General features: G+C 33.2%; 2 protein-coding genes across 2 annotated transcripts; both read right to left on the minus strand.

Annotated features, from left to right (window-relative positions):
- Nucleotides 1–10,031: 10,031 nt before the first annotated feature.
- On the minus strand, nt 10,032–11,627 carry LOC135143165 (uncharacterized). Its single transcript, XM_064075030.1, has 2 exons — nt 10,921–11,627; nt 10,032–10,867 (listed from the first exon to the last, which is right to left on the minus strand). The coding sequence occupies exons 1-2, from the start codon at nt 11,326–11,328 to the stop codon at nt 10,037–10,039; spliced, it is 1,239 nt and encodes a 412-aa protein (XP_063931100.1). The 5' UTR covers nt 11,329–11,627; the 3' UTR covers nt 10,032–10,036.
- A 3,648-nt stretch (nt 11,628–15,275) lies between these two features.
- On the minus strand, nt 15,276–16,538 carry LOC135143434 (tigger transposable element-derived protein 6-like). The gene has a single exon (XM_064075301.1). The coding sequence runs from the start codon at nt 16,536–16,538 to the stop codon at nt 15,276–15,278; it is 1,263 nt and encodes a 420-aa protein (XP_063931371.1).
- Between the last annotated feature and the right edge of the window lie 4,409 nt (nt 16,539–20,947).

Raw genomic sequence — 20,947 nt, forward strand, 5'->3', positions numbered from 1 at the left:
ATTGATCGAAGGTTATTTCAGCAGAACATTTCTCGCTCCTTCGAAAAATTATAATTTGATTTTGCTAATTTTATTGTTTAATGAAATCCCCATAAGTTAAAACAAAAATAGTTATGTATGAAAATTAAAATTAAAAAAAAAATACAATTAAAACTAACAAAAAATTAACTAAAAGTTAAAGGCGAACAACTACGGTGGTCGTCGTTGCCGTCGCCTCTATGGCAACGAAGACCCCGTTTGATAAAGTCAAAATTGGCTGCGTTGTCGGTAAATCCGCAGCGCCGACTTCAAAAATTTGCTAATTTTATTGTTTAATGAAATCCCCATAAGTTAAAACAAAAATTGTTATGTATGAAAATTAAAATTAAAAAAAAATACAATTAAAACTAACAAAAAATTAAAAAAAGTTAAAGGCGAACAACTACGGTGGTCGTCGTTGCCGTCGCCTCTATGGCAACGAAGACCCCGTTTGATAAAGTCAAAATTGGCTGCGTTTTCGGTAAATCCGCAGCGCCGACTTCAAAAATTAATTGCCCGGGAGCGACTCCGGGCACAGGATCAATAATTACGTGGACCTTATGAGCTGCAAAGAAAACAAGAACAAATAAGAGAAAACCAAATTTAGAAAATCAGAGAAAAAGAAAGAAAAAACGGGGATGAGGAGAAATGCAGAAAATCACTTACGATCTACACGTCCTGGTTGGGGACGGGCAGTTTCCTGTTCGTCAGCTGCAAACAAAAAAATTGATCGAAGGTTATTTCAGCAGAACATTTCTCGCTCCTTCGAAAAATTATAATTTGATTTTGCTAATTTTATTGTTTAATGAAATCCCCATAAGTTAAAACAAAAATAGTTATGTATGAAAATTAAAATTAAAAAAAAAAAATACAATTAAAACTAACAAAAAATTAACTAAAAGATTAAGGCGAACAACTACGGTGGTCGTCGTTGCCGTCGCCTCTATGGCAACGAAGACCCCGTTTGATAAAGTCAAAATTGGCTGCGTTGTCGGTAAATCCGCAGCGCCGACTTCAAAAATTATTTTATTGTTTAATGAAATCCCCATAAGTTAAAACAAAAATAGTTATGTATCAAAATTAAAATTAAACAAAAAATACAATTAAAACTAACAAAAAATTAACTAAAAGATTAAGGCGAACAACTACGGTGGTCGTCGTTGCCGTCGCCTCTATGGCAACGAAGACCCCGTTTGATAAAGTCAAAATTGGCTGCGTTGTCGGTAAATCCGCAGCGCCGACTTCAAAAATTTGCTAATTTTATTGTTTAATGAAATCCCCATAAGTTAAAACAAAAATAGTTATGTATGAAAATTAAAATTAAAAAAAAAAATACAATTAAAACTAACAAAAAATTAACTAAAAGTTAAAGGCGAACAACTACGGTGGTCGTCGTTGCCGTCGCCTCTATGGCAACGAAGACCCCGTTTGATAAAGTCAAAATTGGCTGCGTTGTCGGTAAATCCGCAGCGCCGACTTCAAAAATTTGCTAATTTTATTGTTTAATGAAATCCCCATAAGTTAAAACAAAAATAGTTATGTATGAAAATTAAAATTAAAAAAAAAATACAATTAAAACTAACAAAAAATTCACTAAAAGTTAAAGGCAAACAACTACGGTGGTCGTCGTTGCCGTCGCCTCTATGGCAACGAAGACCCCGTTTGATAAAGTCAAAATTGGCTGCGTTGTCGGTAAATCCGCAGCGCCGACTTCAAAAATTTGCTAATTTTATTGTTTAATGAAATCCCCATAAGTTAAAACAAAAATAGTTATGTATGAAAATTAAAATTAAAAAAAAAAAATACAATTAAAACTAACAAAAAATTAACTAAAAGTTAAAGGCGAACAACTACGGTGGTCGTCGTTGCCGTCGCCTCTATGGCAACGAAGACCCCGTTTGATAAAGTCAAAATTGGCTGCGTTGTCGGTAAATCCGCAGCGCCGACTTCAAAAATTTGCTAATTTTATTGTTTAATGAAATCCCCATAAGTTAAAACAAAAATTGTTATGTATGAAAATTAAAATTTAAAAAAAATACAATTAAAACTAACAAAAAATTAACTAAAAGTTAAAGGCGAACAACTACGGTGGTCGTCGTTGCCGTCGCCTCTATGGCAACGAAGACCCCGTTTGATAAAGTCAAAATTGGCTGCGTTGTCGGTAAATCCGCAGCGCCGACTTCAAAAATTAATTGCCCGGGAGCGACTCCGGGCACAGGATCAATAATTACGTGGACCTTATGAGCTGCAAAGAAAACAAGAACAAATAAGAGATAACCAAATTTAGAAAATCAGAGAAAAAGAAAGATAAAACGGGGATGAGGAGAAATGCAGAAAATCACTTACGATCTACACGTCCTGGTTGGGGACGGGCAGTTTCCCGTTCGTCAGGTGCAAACAAAAAAATTGATCGAAGGTTATTTCAGCAGAACATTTCTCGCTCCTTCGAAAAATTATAATTTGATTTTGCTAATATTATTGTTTAATGAAATCCCCATAAGTTAAAACAAAAATAGTTATGTATGCAATGTTAAAGTAAATGTAAAGAAACGTGTTACGCGTGCGTTTCAAATGAGTTTTGCCTTGAACAAATTTTGTGATGAGTGATGACGTTACCAACATTTTTACAAGAGCACTAATATCATTTTGGATAGGTGAAGTGAAGTGTTATACTAGTGAATACACAAATTTTCGGGAAAATGGAGTGAGCTGTTTCTGATTTTATCAGTAAAACAAGTTGACTCACTCATTATTTTTTTTTAATCACCCTGTATAAGTAATTTTAAAAGTATGAACCCAATGATAAATCACAGATGTAAGTTCATAATATTAGTATATTTTCAATAGGATTTATTCGTCAAAATTTTGAGATGACGTCATACATTTTTTGGGGTTATTAAACACATATAGGTATTTTGAAATTTACCATGGTTACGATAACTGTAAAACGTCTGCAAGATTTTAAAGCATTCGGTTTTGCAGTTTCTGATTTAATCAACAATAAATTGAATCATTCGTGTTTTTTTTGTGTCAGCCAGTATAAGTACCTACTTGTAGAAAATATGAATGGAATGATTAATCGCAAGTATAAACTTATCATATTTTGCAATTTTGCATATTTTAGATAGTATTCGCGAGTTTTTCCTTTACAAAATATTGTGACGTCATCAACAGTTTTGCAAGCACATCTATATCAATTTGGATCAGTGCAGTGCACAATTAATAGTATTGTATTCCCAAAAATTCGGGAAATGGAGTAAGGGAATAAGCCGTTCTTAATTTGAACAATAGAAAATTTGACTTGTTCAGTAACTTTTTTAGTCGCTCTGTACAAGCAATTCTAAAAAAAAATATGTATGTATGCATGCATAAACCACAACTACTGTGTATACTTTAAATTTATTCGCTAAAGTTTTAAGATGTCATTAACGTTTCCGCGGGGGAGGATAAATTACGATTATCGTTTTACCGTGCCTTCAATAGCCTTAAGACATTTGCAAAATTTCAGAGTGTTCAATTTTGCAGTTTCAAAGTTAAATTGTGAAACAAAGGTAAATTGTAAAATGTTGTAAATTTTTGTTTTTTTTTCCAAAAAAGGGTTTAGGTGAAAAACTAAGACCGATTCATAAACCACACGTACATGAAAATGAGTGTGTTATTTTATGAAATGTTAATAACACCTACTAGGTGCAGCTTTGAAGTGACGTCATCACATTGTTGGTTGGCTGGACAAAGTTTGGTTCATTACTGTCTACAAAAGAGTACCTATTGGTTTTTATTAATAAAAATATCAGGAATATAAGGTTAAAAATACGATCTCGTGTCACACAATGTGTATATCTTTTTAAACAAAATAGTAACAGTTGTTTACTTTACCAATACATTAAGCGTCATTTTTGTAACGTTTGAAAAACATGAGCATCATATTCCATAAAATGTATGTATTACTGGTGTTCAAATACAATTAACTGATGCGGTTTTTCTCTGATGATAGGTCCTTGTAACTCTAAATTATACAAATGACTAATATGATGCAATCTGATGCTTATATAAAATAACACCAAGTGCTTTGTTAACTCAAAGATGTGGTTATCACCAAAGTTTCAAAATCTACTAGATGTTCATCTACAGATGAAAATGCCGAATCCTGTAAATTTGCGAAAATACTAAATAAATGGAATTATTTTTCCGCAGCTTTCTCAAATTCTTTACAAATATTTACTACATCAGCCAAAAATTTGATTTCCTCAACACTACCACAATTTTCTATTATAAAATATATCTTAATATTTGACATCTTTGAATCCACACGACATTCATAACATACGTGTACAATTTGACACAACAATAAAATGCACCTAAATAATGAGAGGACAGCTATTATTTCTTTTCCGAGTGCACGTGACGATAGTAATTATTAATTAATTAATTACGTATATACCTTATGTTCGTAACCCAGGCCCGTAATTTTCTTACACTTTCGGGTGCACCATTGTGTGATACGTGGAAGTAAATCGTCGTAAACGTAAACATACAATGATACTACAACCAGTCAATATTTAATTAAATGTAGATCTCAAACAAAATCAGAGGTCTGGTAAATCTTATGAATTATAAATTTGTTTTTTTTTTAGGTGAAATTTAATTTTTTTTCCGAAACACGCCCAAAGTACCATTTTCAGGCTTAAAATCCGCTATTTTATCATTATTAGCAACAGAGAGTTTCACAAACAAAATCACGATCGAATTATTTTTTGATCTGCATTTTATGGAGACGTAAACACAGGTGATTTGTTATGGTATCAAAGAAATTAAACTTTAAAAAACCGCTAAAACATTAGAATGCACTTTTCAGATATCGAAATTTCAGTTTTTACGCAGAAACTATTGAATTCGGATATAGAAAATACTTTACAAAAAGAAACAAAATAAAAAACAAAAGAAAATGCAATAACAAAATATAGGTGCTCTGTTAAAAAAACTGAAATATCGATAACTGAAAATTGTAATATTATGAACATCTTCTACATTAAGACTCAATTTAGTTTAGACAGCAACAAAGCTGTCTCTTTGTTTACCAATTCCGAAATTTAAAAAAAAAAAAAAACTAAACTGTGCGTTGTCTCCCAAAAAGAGAACACTTTATACAGGTGAAAATAAGATTAGTGTATTATACTCAAAAACCCCTACAACTTTAACCTTTGACTTTTTACTACCTGAGCGTAAGCTAAGAGATATTTTAATCGAGTCCATTGACCAACTCTCTGCTTTATCTTCTTCTTGACCTTTCATAATAAATAAATAAAAAATAAATCCTATAAAATTTTATATTTTTTTAATAAAGCTAGTAATGTGTTATTGTCCTTTACAAATGAAGCAGGTTCTATCGAAATATTTTGTTCTATTTGTAGAGAATATTTTTTCTGAAAACTTTGATTTATCATGTTGTCATATTTTGTTAAAAAGCCGTGTTAAAAAATAATTTAATTTTGAGTCAAGATGGCTGTAATTAATTTATTTAACACGGTTACGTGTTTGCGGATACAAATTTCTTTTTTCATATCAAAATTTTTGTCACACAGTTTGATAATTTTTGTAACTTGTACCGAAAGAAGAATTTAAATTTGAAAATTAAATTTCTTCCATACGAAAATGATAATTTAATACTAAGGTTTATTACAAATGCATATTAAATTACTTATGTTTGAAAGTATTAAATTATGATGCATCCACGAACACAGAAAAAAAAAGCCTCCACACTAAAAATAAATAGAATGTCATTTAAAAAAGTGAATGTTGTAGACAAAAACTAATGGAAGTGAAAAATTATTTTTTAAAATAGGATCGTAATATGCTTAAAACAATATAATAATATGACAAGATTTCTCTAGCTTACGCTCGGGTTGAAGAAAAATTAGAAAAAAAAAGAAAAAATAAAATATGGAGAAACTTACCGGTATCGTTGCCGGTGCCCCCTCCTTGCTCCACTTTAAAAAAAATGCGTCGTTCTGTAACATTGACAAAATTAATTATTTGCTGATACGAAATTCGAACCTCACCCATTGCTTGATTGTGTCAAGCGAACTGACGAAAAATCACTAACGCACCACTAACTAGCCCTCCTACCACCACCAAAACTATCCTTGAGCTCTCTTAAGTGAACGATAAAATTTCGCTGGATTAGTCAAAGCACAAGGTGTCGCTTATTATAACTGAGAAATAATTTATATACTTCGAAGAGTATTTTTTTCACGGCATATGACATAAGAGGGCATGTTTATTTATGTGGTTGTCAGTTGCCACATTTTAAAATTTTTCAAAAATATTAAATATCGTAAGTTTCTTAGCGACCACAGCACGTGCATTTGACAACGTTTAGTTAAAACTTTAATATTTTATCGCACGATGAGTACAAAATTACTTTTACCACCCATCTATTATTTGGTGGGGTTTTAAAACGAATAAATAAACATTGTTGGTACATATGTTAACTGGCAAATTTTTATTTACGAACACAGTAATATATCTCACATGTTCCACTTGATTTTGACATGCAACATTTTTTGTTACATTAAGAAATAAATACGTAACTAGTTATTTAATTGCGTGTGATGCTAACAAAATTTCTCAAATTAACAAAACCGTTGGAATCTGATAATGCAATAGAATTTTTCGAGAAAGTATATTAGATGTGTTTATCTTTTGAGAAACATAAGCTACTTGTATGAATTTTTAAACATTTTAAACAGAAACTTATGCGACTATTCAGCACATTGAATGACATAACATTGGAAACATTTTTAACAATAACGCAACAAGCTTAAAAATGGGTTTTCAGTGATGTTCGTTCAATTATTTATTTCTTTTTGTATTAATTTTAAAACTACGACAAAATATTTTAGAGTATTAAAGTCTCACTAAATATTTTGCAAAGTCAATTTCTTTAAAGTTATACTAGGTACAAGAACGTTTTAATGAAACATTTATTTCTATTTGTAAACAAACTCATTTTAGGGTAATCCCGTTGATATCATTATCTCTCTATTTAACTACATGGACCGGGCGCGGCGCTTAGATGCAGGGACGTTCCACATGAAGTTGGCCGAGATGCGGAAGATTTTTATTTATTGTAACTTAATCACAGACATTTGTAAAGTCATTGATGAAAGCAATATTTCTGGCAAGAACTTCTCAACATGTTACGTATTTCTAAACTAAATATTATTAAAATATAATACTTAGGAATAACATAAACTGAATTGCAATTTTTTCAATCGAAATTACCATAATATTATGACTTTCCAGCGTTTTCTGCAAATTGTATGGTTCATTTACCACTAGAACTTGCATTAAATTAAGTAGTGCAAACATAACGAGCATTATAGTTTTACAAAGTAATTAAAAAGACACAAATTTCCTTCATTAAGAAAATTACCTACTAGTGAAAATCAAAATAGTATTTTTACTTTTCATCAAAAATTTGTGTTATTATTGCAGCAAAAATATTTATAACTTACAAAAATGCAAATGTCTTTGTACACTTTTTGTTAAATTCGTTAAATTTTGTTTGTTTATTTTTCTTGAACACAAAAAATCGGAATCTGTTTCATGAATTTTGGAATTTGAGCTTCACAAATCTTATTATTATGTAGCAATTTCGTAAAAGTCAAAAATAAAAAAGTGGCCTTTCGTCCGATGGACTCGATTACTAGGTATACTTCCTTAGCTTATGCTCGGAAAGTAAAAAAAGACGTACACATATATTTGGATTTTTTATGAAGCAATAACTTTGTTTTGGATTTTCAAAATCATTAAATCTAAGTTAATTTTTTATTTACAATTCCATCAGAAAACTTATAATCACATCTAATAATGAAAAATGGAGGATCGCACACTCAATGACTCACTCTGCATATAGCAGAAAGTAAACTCTTATACGTTAGCAAAACATTTGTGAGAATTTAACGTCGCGCTGATTTTTGTGTCATGTTATAATCTCAAGTGCCGAACATGCTTAGTCAGTGTCTCGCATTTTTATGAGCCGGACCTTGAGTTTCGAAAATAACCGTTCTGTTTTGTGCAACTCTGCTCGTGTTTTTGCAATCTGGTTGATACAACCATGTATGGTTTACCGAATTGTACTTTGATATTGCGCGAAGGACCTTTGTTCGTTGTATTTGCAATAATGGACAGCGTTCGGTTTTGATGTTTAATGTAGGACGGTTACAGAAGTACTAAAATTACTTTAAAAGAATTACCTGGCTCCAGGTGGCCGTCTTTAAAGGGTAGCTTTACTATAAACCTAGCGGATGCATCTCGTTTAAAGTTTGCCGAAAAATGATTTTCGCATAATTGTTCTTCTTTGGAGAGAGGCTTACTCATGGGTATTTCCTCAATTTGCCACAATTTGGCTACCTGGGTTTCTAATGAATTAAGTGCCACATTGCACGATACCTGTTTAATCCTTTCCGGAATTTTAAGTTTACCACCGAAAACCCAACCAAGTTTTGCTTGTCGGAGGGACGGTAAAGCTGTACCAAAACTTAATGAACCCGCTAAAATTAGTTCCAAAAAAACTTCGTTGCTAATTAGTAAATCGATAGTTCTAGATTTATGAAATTCAGGATCAGCTAACTGGATATTATTTGGAATTTTGAATATTTTATGCGAAAAATCGAATGGCGGGGTGTTTCTTGTGATCTGGTCTAGAATTGTAGCTGTGTAGTAAATGAACTAACTCTGGATTTGATTGTAACGTTTACACTATCGTTAATAATTGTAGGAGATGAATTCTGAAGGTTAATTCCTGAAATTTGCACCTTAGTCTTATCAGCTAAAGATTTTGTATAAAATGTGATTCCGATTCTCCATCTAATAAGGTACGACAGAAATGATAATTGTCATACTTGTCCTTTTTGTATACAAGTACAGTTGATAACAATACTTTAACACGTTCCTTATCGACACTACATTAGCACGTGGACGTTCGAAAAGAAATAATTTGAATTTCGTTTTATGCAGAGTTGACTTGTTTAGAATTGTACATAACGTGTTTCCAAAAATTTATAAATGAGTCAGATTATTTTAGTGAACTGCTTACTCCATTTTCCCGAAAATTTGGAAATACAATACAGTTACACTGTATCTATCTATCCAAATTAATGCCCGTGTCCTTCGAAAAATATCGATGACATGTTCACAAATGCGTAGTACCCTTTTTTACCTTAATTTTAATTTATACAGATATGCAATATCAAATTTTATAATTTCTCAAAAAAGTTTGTTTTATTACACTTCAGGAGCGAGGGAAAGTCTGTCGAAATTACCTTCGTCCAATTTTTTGTTGTTTTCAAATTAGTTTCCAAAATATGAGTTTTTTTCAGCCCGTACTAAAATGGAAGTGATTTTTACACGTGCACAGAAAAGTTTTATGAAAATGTTGTCATTTGTGATGGCTATTTCAATTTATAAATATTCTTTATTAAATATCAGCACTAATTTAAGGCAAATCTGACAGAATACTAACCGCTATTGCAATGAATAAGTTTACACCTAAGTAGATCAGAATTCATTCATTTCAAATTTGGCTAGGCCAAGCCACAGAGTGTTTTTAGTCCAAGAGCCCACGTGTTTCATGCACTTCGTAATTTTACCTGGTGGTTCCGATGGTGCATACGGAATAAATAATGAACGGTGTGCCTGATCTATCGTGGAACACCAGGTAATGGGCATAGGGGATATGTGGGGAAAAAATCTTGCCAAAAAAATTCTTTTTTTCGCCAGCCGTCTTAAAAGATGTCACTTTTAACGTCAATTTTGGACGGAAAACTTGACGTTTTTGTGAGAGTAAAAAAAGTTGCGTTACTAAAGTAACAACGTCATTTTTGCCTTTTTAATCCTAGCATTAATTTTTTTTTTTAATCCTAGCCTTAAAAAGTTTTCAATTGTTTTATTTTGAGAATGAAATGCTATTAATATTTTCCAATTTTATTATTAACCTTACATTGTTATTAATTATTTAAATTTTAAAATTAATATTGAATGTACAATAAGAACAACTGCGATTGATTTGGATTAAAGATTTTCCGTCACTATTATCATTTTTCATGCGGTCAGTAATAATATTTTGCGCTAACACTTCTACCGCTCCTGCTGTCTGGTTGGTCACAGTGTCAAAATTCAGGTTTACTGCTCCCACATTCCTACTTATTCCGTCTTCACGTGTGATCATTCTATTCGTAGTTCCACTACTTGTACCTGATTCTTCTAGGTTTACTTCGCTCACATTCCTATTCGTTGCGTCTTCATGTATTTTACTTGTGGTTTCACTACTTGTACCTGGTTCTTCCAAACGAAAAATTTTTTTTGCTACATCTTTTTTGTGTTTAAGAGACTCTTCTATGTAACCTTCGGCTACACTGTCAGATTTCCACCCACCGTGCCTCTTGAGGGACGTAATATCACCGCCAGAATCCACAAAAAGCGTGGCAGAAGTCCGACGTAGGCAATGTCCGCTGTATTCTTTAAAGTTTTCTAGCTTTAAATATTTGGCTACTTCTTGGGGTACACCACTAATTTTATGAATGCCAACTACTTGTCGATGGCACATTCCGTCGACATATTTAATAAAAAACCGACCTTCATTAAACATTTTTGGACGAAGCGCAACATACTTTTCGTAAAATTTCAAATACTTTTCCCCCATAACCGTAAATGATCTGGGTTTTTTCGTTTTGGTATCAGGAATTTTTACCAATAAACCTGCTTTAATATTTTCAATATCTTCAGTTTTTATTTGTAATAGTTCGTGACACCGACAAGCTCCGCTAACGCCAAAGATTACAACAATCTGAAAAAAATTCGTAAAATAAATATAAGCTCTTCATTAGGTTATAAACATACTTTCATCATCAGGAATTTGAAATCCGGAGCCGTGTCTAAGAAAACTTCTATTTGTTCATTAGTTAAAACCCTTGATTTCTTTGGAACGTATCCTTCTCCTTGTTTCTTTATAAACGCTTTTAATTTTGAATACTTTCCGATTTCTATGCCATTTTTTATATTTAAAGTTGCTTTCACCATGGAATACTGCGACCACAGTGTGGATGACTTCATTTTTGTAGCCAATTCGGAAAAATATACCAATAGGACGTTCTCAGAATAAGTTTGAATCTTTTTCCCTTCGCACCATTTGATGAAGCGGGTATACGCGCACTTATACACTTCGCGCGATTTTGTTGATAACAAGTTCAGTACCACGTTTTGTGCTTCTTCTAGCACATCGGGAGGTAACTCTTCTTCAGGATTCATTATTAACACTGCAAACGTTTTCACAAAACAATGGTATGTAAGCAAACAAAAAAAGCCTTGACGACGTGGATACCAGACTACTTTGCAGATTGATTCATTTCTGCTCGATATTATTGTTATCAATATTTTGTATTTTTGAGATTTACTTTTTGGCTGGCGAAAAAGTAGTATGTTTCATTCGGATTAAAAGTCAGTTTTTGACTCGCAATTTTGCATCCGCTCGGCTTCGCTTCGCTCCGCCTCGCAAATGCAAAATTTGCTCGTCGCAAAAAATGGCACTTTTAATCCTAATAAAACAATCTACTATTTTGTACACGCTCCCAAAAATGGTTATTTTAGGGATTCAAAAGTGTCCGTAAAATGAGTCTTTTTCGTACTAGTACGAAAAAGTTGCCATGGCAACTTTTTGGGACTGAATAGTAAAAACTATAAAAACAATAATTAAATAACCACATTTATTCCAAAGGAGTAGATACAACAATACAATATTTATTTCTCAAAATGAAAATGGAATGAACAGTTTTGAGCTCCCTGAAAACTGTTGTGTCCAAACGAAATACTTGAGGAGCTTGAAGGTATCAGGCTGATGTCTCTTGATGTCGTGGAAGTAGCTTCAGTAGTAACTCATAGTGTGTTAGTCGATGGTTCGTTTTGCTTTTCTCCCAATAACTGTCTGCATACCTTCTTCTTCCTTTCAACAGATTCTTCTATATATGATTCTGCGACAGAAGACGACCTAAAGTTTGTTACTATTTAAAAGAAAACAATAATTATATTGCAAAAAAATTACTTCCGTCCTCCTAGCCGTTTCAGGGAGATTAAATCAACAACACTATCAGCCGCCAGAGATGCAGAACTTCGTCGGAAGCAATGCCCTGTATATTCCTTGGGATTGGGCAGGTTAAGAAATTTAGCAACAACCGAGGGCATTTTCGCAAAAGAATGAATTCCTACACGTTGGACAGTGCATTTTCCATTACGATAACAAATGAAAAAATAATCGTGTTGAACTGTCTCGGGCCGTAATCGTAAAAACTTCTGGTATAATTCCAGGCCATTGACAGCTTTGCCTTTAGCTATCACTGAAAAGACTCTCTTAATGTTGCTCTTAATATCAGGAATTGTTATAATTAGACATTCTTCGTCTTTTTGGACAATATCTTGAATTTTTAGTGAATGTAGCTCCTCACGCCTACATGCACCACACACACCAAAAAGAAGGGCAACCTACAAGATGAAAAATAAATCTATCTGATACATAGAATATTTTTTAAACTTACCTTTATTAATAAATATTTCATATCCTCTGCATTTGTCAAAAATGTGTCAATTTCTTGACGTGTCAAAACTTTTGACTTCGTGGGCTCGTATCCTACTGAATTTCTCTTTAAAAACGCAATGACTCTGGAAAACTTGTTTATTTCAATATTTTCTTTGACAGACAAAACAGCTTTAATCATTGAATATTTTGACCAGAGAGTAGGTGGTTTTACTTCTTGTGACTGTAACAAAATACGGAAATTATCACGATAATCATGTGTAAGGCTTATAAATATTGAACATAAAGGCGGCACTTACCTTTTGATGAAGATAATTTAACATTACATCTTCATCTACTACTACAATTTTTTTTTCTTCTTTCCATCGTAGGAATATTTGATATTCCTTTTCGTACAATTGCTGAGACTTCGCTGGAAGTAAATCCAGTACGATTTCTTTTGCTTTTTCCGTAATATGTGCGGGATTCTGCATTTTGTGCAAAAAAATGTCAGGTTTTTTCGTGTTTACAAAACACTGTAGTTACTATGGTGGCAGCCCACTAGCCCACTTTTCAATAAATATTTGCTTCGGTTGTCAAAATTAGTCGTTTTTATAAATGGTTTTTAAGGTGTTTTGGGAGCTTGAACTCATTTGCTAATAGCAAAATTCGTCCCAAAAAACTATGTTTTAGGTACTTGTAACAAAAATAACTATATTAAAATCATTTTTAAGCCAACAAGGACATTTCAATAACTGAGTTGGTTTACAACAAAAAATAAAAATCAAAAAAGGCCGACGGATTGGAGGGGGTTAATTTAGAAGCAAACCAGCCTAAAGTTGTATTGCTAAAAATCCCAAAAAAAAAATTCTTGATTCACAGTGAAAATTTAATAACGTGTTCATTATTCATATTAAAAAATATGTGCAAAAGGCCGACAGTTTGGAGGGGGGTAAGTTAGAAGCAAGCCACCCCAAACTTGTATTTCTAAAAATAAAAAAAATGCTTGATTCACGCTGAAAATTTAACAGCGTCAAGGGGGAGCTGAAGTAGATTTCGGCATAGGGACAATAATGTAAAACGGGGCACGTGTTTTACGGAAAACCCTCAGTCCAATCACAACAATGTTTTGTATATCTATATAATCTACGGAAAAAACTATTGATCTGCGTTGTAGTTTTTTGAAAGAACTATATTTGGACGAACTTTTTAATTTAGAATTCCTGAAATTTTGAGTGTTTTTATAATTTATGACTTTTTCCAAATTTTACTTGCAGACATCGTATTGAATTTACTTTGGAACAGAAATGTTTTGGAAAAATCAAAATCGGATAATAAACTCTAAAACACATGTCGAACAGTGTTAGATTTCGTAAATAGTCAAATAAAAATAGTTCAGTAGCTAAACACTTTAATATAAGGAACAACTTAAGACAGTGTCATACACCCGAAAAGACCAAACATAAGTGACTCATTATGCATATATCGCGCATATCCGCCAACTTGGCCTTCGACACATGGATCATATTTCGCAGATCGGCGCCAGGGGATAGACGAATGTGGGCGTCAATTAAAGCAATTCGAGAAGAACTCTAATAACAACAGATTCGGAAATATTTTTCAAGTTCTGTGGGATGAGAGCAGGTATACGCCTAAAGAGTTTAACGCCATCACTCATGGATAAACGGATTAAAGTGAAAGGCCAATAATGTTATTATTAGAGATGAGCGATACCGTGATTTTGCGATCACTGTGATCACGGCGACCGTTCCTTTTCAATCACGGTGATTTTAAACCGTGATTTTGTCACGGTGATTTCAAATGGTGATCTACCAAGTAACGGCGTGCGACGAATGTGACGACTAAAACTTTGATCACTGCTCCGGCGTGAACCGTGAATTTTCACTGTTATTTCTGGTCGATGTGATCATTGTTGCCAGTTTTTTTTTTTTATGGTCGCATATTCAAATTTTCTTTTATTTCGAGTTAGGTTCCCGTATTTCTAATTTTACGGCAGTATTACAACATAAACACAATTTTCTAATAATATTTATTCATATTCATCTATCATTTCTACAATATAAAGTATGTTGTCCCTATCATCTTCATCTTTTTCGTAAACATTTGAATTAAAATTAAGCATGTCCTAAGGAGGATTAAAATCTCTACAACACATCTCTAAACAAGAAAAGTACGTTCTAACTAGCATTATCGCATTTAACAAACTCAACTGCATTTTATTTCTTATTTTGCACTTCACGATGTTCATAATAGAGAAGGTTCTCTCTGCAACAGCATTAGAAGTAGGCAAACTTAACATTGTGACGGCAAATAGTGAAATGTCGATGAACATTGCGTAACCAGCTGCATTTTTTATTGTAATTACTTTTCTCCAAAATATTTCTGAGTCTGTGGGTATACCACTGTCAAAATATTCGTTCCACTTAACAGTTATTAAATTTCGATACTGACTTTCAATGTCACTTAACCCTTTGCAGCACGAATTTCGAAAAAATTTAAATTCGACAATAATTTTTGGGTTTTGTGATCTTTTTGTGTATCTGTTAACACCTGTGTATTCAAAACATACTTTTTTCAAAATTTTCCAAAATTTTGAGTGGTAGTTGAACATACAAACCACCATGCCATGGGGGCCTAAAAATAAAAAACAAAAATTTTCAAAATATTTTTATTTGGCATGGAATTCCTTAAAACAATTTCTTGTTTCTGTCAAGCAAAGCGCAACTTTGCATGTAGTGCAGCTCCACTTGGATCTATGAACGTCAGTCTTTGTAGAGCAATGAGCACACCTTCGTGACGTTGTCCTTTCTGGCATATGCTTTTTGAAGCCTGATTTGATATTAACCGGCGTCATAGATTTTTCAAATGCGACACCTACACATTCGGCGACTTGGTATATTGTGAATGGTACTCCAGGATGTCTTAGCATCCATGAATCTATCGCTGCGTTATAGAAAGCTTTGAAGGAGGCATAAACTGATACGTCTAGGGGTTGGAGTCTGTTCGAACAGTGCGGTGGCAGCGTTAAAAGTGTAATTCCGTGCTCTTTTGCTAAATTTATACAATCAATGGATAAATGGGTTTCATGGTTATCCATGATAAGTAATGTCGGTCTATCAACAGAACTTGAGGTGCGTTTAATGAAATGTTGTATGACATCAACAAACAGTTCACTCGTCATCCATCCACTGGGATTAGCTAACCCTAGTGTTCCTGCAGGAGCCCCATGTATCATATGGGTTTTAAAGTGAGTTCTTGGGAACACCATAACTGGAGGTACTGTTTTTCCTAGAGCGTTTATAATACAGCAAGTGGTTACTAAACTACCACGTTCACCACTCGTACATTTACTTATTTGTTTTACACCCTTCTGTGCTAAAATTTTATTGGATCGTTGGACCGTCGTTGTTGCGGTCTCATCTATGTTATACACCCGACTTCCATCGGAAAAACTATCACATCGTTGCATGACACGTTCTAAATTATCAAAAAATGTATTTACATTATGATGATTAAAAGATGTTGCTCGTGATAAACTGCATCCTTCTGGTTGCCGAATACTTATATTGGAGTGACGTTTTATAAAAGCATTTAACCAATCTACGCCAGCTTTTTTGTTGTCCTTCCATGACTTAGGAACATTAACGTTATTAGCAATAGCTAATTCATAAGCCAAGATTCTCACATCTTTTGTCGATTTTCCGTAGCACATCTTTGAACACTGTAAGACATAATTAACCAACGAACTTTCCTGCTCATCGGTAAAAATTCTTCTTGTATCATATTTTGGTTTCATGCTTATTGATTCATTTGGAGATTTTTTCTGTTTGTTTACATAACGTGCCAGAGTTTGAAACTTTACATCATTTCGCTCTACAGCTTCTCTTAAACCCATGTGGTTTGATATTACATCTTTAACGGCATTTTTCATTGCAGCCTCAGTGAAAAGTCCCTTCGTACTTTTTTTTTTCTTCCCCTGGACATTTTTATTCTGAAGTTTAATAGTTGCATGCAATATATTATCCAAAAACACGTACCTAGATAGAATAATGTTAGCATGCACACATATACCAACCACATGGGCCACTGTGAGACAGTCTCATAGTGGCCCATTCATGTGTGTCTCAAGGAAGCCCAAAGACGTGCTTCTTTGAAACGACAGTTATGATACTACCTCACTTTTATATCACCTTTTTTTTACAAGAATCAACACATGTATAACCTAGATGTTTCACCACGTTACGGCAATATTATACAAAGTTACCAAATTTTTACTTCGAAGTAATATCCGCGAGAAACTTACCTTGCCCACAAAAATGAAAATTAATATATTTTCGGTGAATGCAGAATTTTCATACGACAACTTGTGATTTGCGCAAGAAGACTGTCTACCACATTCGACACCTACTGACAAATTAAAATACGCGCGAACTTTGAAATGACAACCCTTGTCTCATGGTGCGCGTGTCTTAAGGTGGCCCATTCTCCCCTACTCATCTCGTAAGACAAATGATGAAGACCAGTAATCCCTGTAATATGGTAATCTTTTTACTCCCATGAGTATATTGATCCCCAAAAATGTTTTCGGTTCTTCTGCTGTGGTGGGTGCAATGCTTTCACCACCAGATGTTTGAGTATTGAATAAGTTGGTTTGAAATACCAAATGTTCGATTAGTTAAGCGGGAAGTAATAAAAAAAATAATTCCAATGGATTTTCCGCTTCAATTTTTGGTCCTGCATGTTCTTCGAAATATCTATGGTTATCCACATTAGGATAATTTTGAGACCAAAATACTCCTTCTCTGTAAAGTATTTCGGAGAGAGGAATATCGTCCTCTTCAGATAATACATCTTCACTAAGATGATACCTATTTTCAGACACATTGTTTTCGTGGTTCACGTCGTTGTTCGGATCTAAACAAATTGTGCATAAAAAGTTAGGTCTGATTTTTAGATATTTAAAAATTTAATACCTAGTTCCATATTATTTTCATCAATATTGATGTTATTATTGTCTATTTCTCCATCTAGATGTAAAATCTTGTCAGGTTCAACAGTGTAAGAACCAACAATGTCGTCTTCGAATTCATATTCCTCTTCGTCTTCTTCTCCATCTATCGATTCTGGATCAGACGGGATCTCGTCAAATTCATCATGAAGCTGTTGTAGACGAGCTTGTTCTTTCTCGTAACAAGACATGGCAAAACTAATAAACGATATGGCATAGTGGTATAATAACGTAACCACCAACATTTTCGGGATTTTTTAATAGAAAAGTGAAATATTGTCTTTGAATTTAGGCTAATAACAAATTATACACTAAAAGTAAAACATTTAGAAAAATACATACCTTGGCAAAGCACTTTTGAAGAAATTATTAGCAATATAGATTTTCCAGACTTGCAGAACACAAAATCTTCAAGCACGAACATGTATAAATGATCAAGTAAAGAAATCTATACCAGTGACTATATATAAACAGACAGTCAACGGTTTTAGTTGTGGACCAATACCGATAGATGGCGTAGGACCAACAGACGTCGCTTGACCAAATGCAGTGGCGTAACAAGCATATTTGATTGGCATTCCTTAACTGTGCGATTAGCTTATCGCATTAAAAGTTAACGGACCGCTAAAGTTTTTTATCCTTAGTTTCAATTTTTGCAAACATTATTAAATATGATTTTTTTTCACGAAGTTGGTATTTAACAGTTTTCCTGTATTAAACATATAAAAAAATGATTTCACTAATGCACTTGTTGAGGACGTACACATAATAATGATGCCGAAATAATTAACTGCGATCACAATTTGTTTATAAAACTGCATTTTTTTAATAAATAAATTAAATTTCGATCATTTCATATGTTTAAAAAAAATTTTAAATCACCACGACATGTTTAGCATTTTATTGTGAGTTTTAGCAAAAAGGTAATGTTTTTTTTTTTGGTACGTTTGTATGCGCTAAGATATTGATTCAATGCTTATAGTGGTACCTATTTTTGCAACACTTCCTTGCACAAACGTACCAAAAAATTTGATCGAAGATTATTTCCACAGAACTTCCCTCATCCCTGAAGTACAGTACAACAAATTCAAATCAATTTTTTGCTGGGCTCATCACATTTGGTGATCTGTAATTTGTTTATAAAAACTTGGTCCTATAAACAAATTATAATTTCAGCATCATTTTATGCAAACGTCCTCAGCGAAGGCACCAGTGAAAGCATTTTCTAAACCATTTAAAAGTGTTAACAAAAACGTGTTTTACTACATCTTTGCAAAAGAAGCTCAGAATTTAATAACTTCTCCAACAATAAAAATTAAGGAAAAAAGTTGACTCAATTTGTTTGAACGATTACACCTCTACACTAATAAAAAAAATATTTGAACGTTAAAGGATCATTTTTATTGCTAGCAAAGTGAACTTTTTGTAAATGTACAATTAGTTTCTTAATCTAACTTAAAAAATACAGTTCTAACAAAAAAAGCTTTATTCCTTCTAAAAACTTGTACATACTCGTAAGTACACTTGTCATTACATAAGTACACACACATACCAGCACTACAGACCACAGAACTTACTGCAGACGTTGAGGACTCATAGCTTATAGGACGAACAAACCGAGCCGTAGTGAGTGGAATGCTTGATGATAATGTCTGGGTTCACATCTGCCTCACTACCGTACTGCCATGCTAGTCTATTATGAAATATTAGGTACCTAATTATTGTTATAAAAAATAAAATATGTATTTGATCACAAATTCTGCAAAATTGAAAGTTTGGTGCTTGGTTTAAAGGTTTTTTGAGCAGGTTGCCGTAAAGAGGTGCTCAGATATTTACATTTTTTATGCATAGAAACTGAAATTAAAAGTCTGAGAAAAAATTTTACGTGATTACCACATTCAGTCCGTTGAGTGATGTGCGGCAGTTTATTAGCAACATATTTATTAAAAATATGTTTCTGAAAAAAAAGTAGCAAATTTTTATTAGTATATTTTTGCCAGTTTCTGTCAATTATTCTCATTGAATATTTTACCAATTTCGTTATAGATTTCTGAGGCACCTTCAAGGTTAACTGTTTTTCAGTATCATAATTTTTATACAATATTAGCAATTGCGATGATTCTTTCAAATCACGAGTACCTAAGAAATTTTTTTTGCAAAATTCACAGGTAAATTTGTCCAACAACTTTTTCACTAAATATCCCCCGAAATATACCACTGAACAATCTTCTAGTGTAGCTTCTGACTGACTGGGACTGGAGTGAATTGATGATTCTTCTGATAATGATATAGATTCTTCATCACTATTGCCACTTTTTAATCTCTTCGAAGGTGAAGAAGAGAAAACATCCTCTTCGTCACCTTCGAAGAGATTAAAATCTTCATCGATCTCACAGTTTGATTGTTCTGGTGGTTTCATCAAATTAATCACCGTATGAGATTTAAAAAACCCATTAAATGTTGTAACTGTAGGATTTTTATTATATCCACCACGTTGTCGGTATATGGAAAAGAGGTTCTCAAGTGGGTCTTGGTTTAATCTGCCAGTTAGAATGTATGGCAATTCTTCACTCTTACATACATTATGTAACATTTTGATGGCTCTTATACTTTGGATCATACCAAGAAAACAAGGAGGAGTACTGATTTTCCCTTTAACAGTACACTTTTTTAAATTAGACATAATGTCTAAACCTTTACCGAGCGCACTCGTAACGTCTGTGTTATTATCTGCTAAAGGTCTATTCCATGGCTTCTTACTCCATGGAAACTTACTGTTAAGCGCATCAAACAATTTATCGATAGCATCTATAAAACCAGCAGTATGTGTTGCTTCCACTGATAGCTGTCTGCTGTTGACTGCAGTTTTTATGCCTGCTGCGACACTTTGACTAAACACTTGTGCAGCCAGACGAACACTCATCTTCTGGAAGTTGTTAGGTTTAATATGACGATCTGTTAATTTCACTAACGCTCTTCCAATTGTGCTAGATTTGTCTAAAATATAAACTTCCTCAATAAAAGACCATGAAATTATTTTTTCGTGCAACAGATAATTTCCAGACATTAAATTGTTACGAATACTTTTCAGCAAATGAGGAACATCATAAATACAATAAAATTCTTCATCATTAAGCTCAAAGTATGGCATTTCCGCTGTAACACCCATTAGTCTGAAACACTTCTGGTTCGTTGTAGACTGATCACACACAACTCCAAGCGGTTCCAGACCACTTTCTTTTAGATGCAGCAAATAGTTTTTTAGAATTTTCTCTAACACTTCAGCTTTTACACCATTTTCTGTAAAATAATATGAAATTGGTAGTTTCCAG

This window comes from Zophobas morio, unplaced genomic scaffold, assembly GCF_036711695.1.
Source record: "Zophobas morio isolate AGI-343-1 ecotype UQ-CSIRO unplaced genomic scaffold, CSIRO_AGI_Zmor_V1 ptg000058l, whole genome shotgun sequence".
NCBI lineage: Eukaryota > Metazoa > Arthropoda > Insecta > Coleoptera > Tenebrionidae > Zophobas > Zophobas morio.

Excerpts from the sequence above, each read along its gene's own strand:
- LOC135143165 (XM_064075030.1), bottom strand. The coding sequence starts at position 11,328 with ATGAATCCTGAAGAAGAGTTACCTCCCGATGTGCTAGAAGAAGCACAA. Across the intron at positions 10,868-10,920 it reads TCAAATTCCTGATGATGAAA|ATTGTTGTAATCTTTGGCGT; the intron begins GTATGTTTATAA and ends AATTTTTTTCAG.
- LOC135143434 (XM_064075301.1), bottom strand. The coding sequence starts at position 16,538 with ATGAAAAATGCCGTTAAAGATGTAATATCAAACCACATGGGTTTAAGA.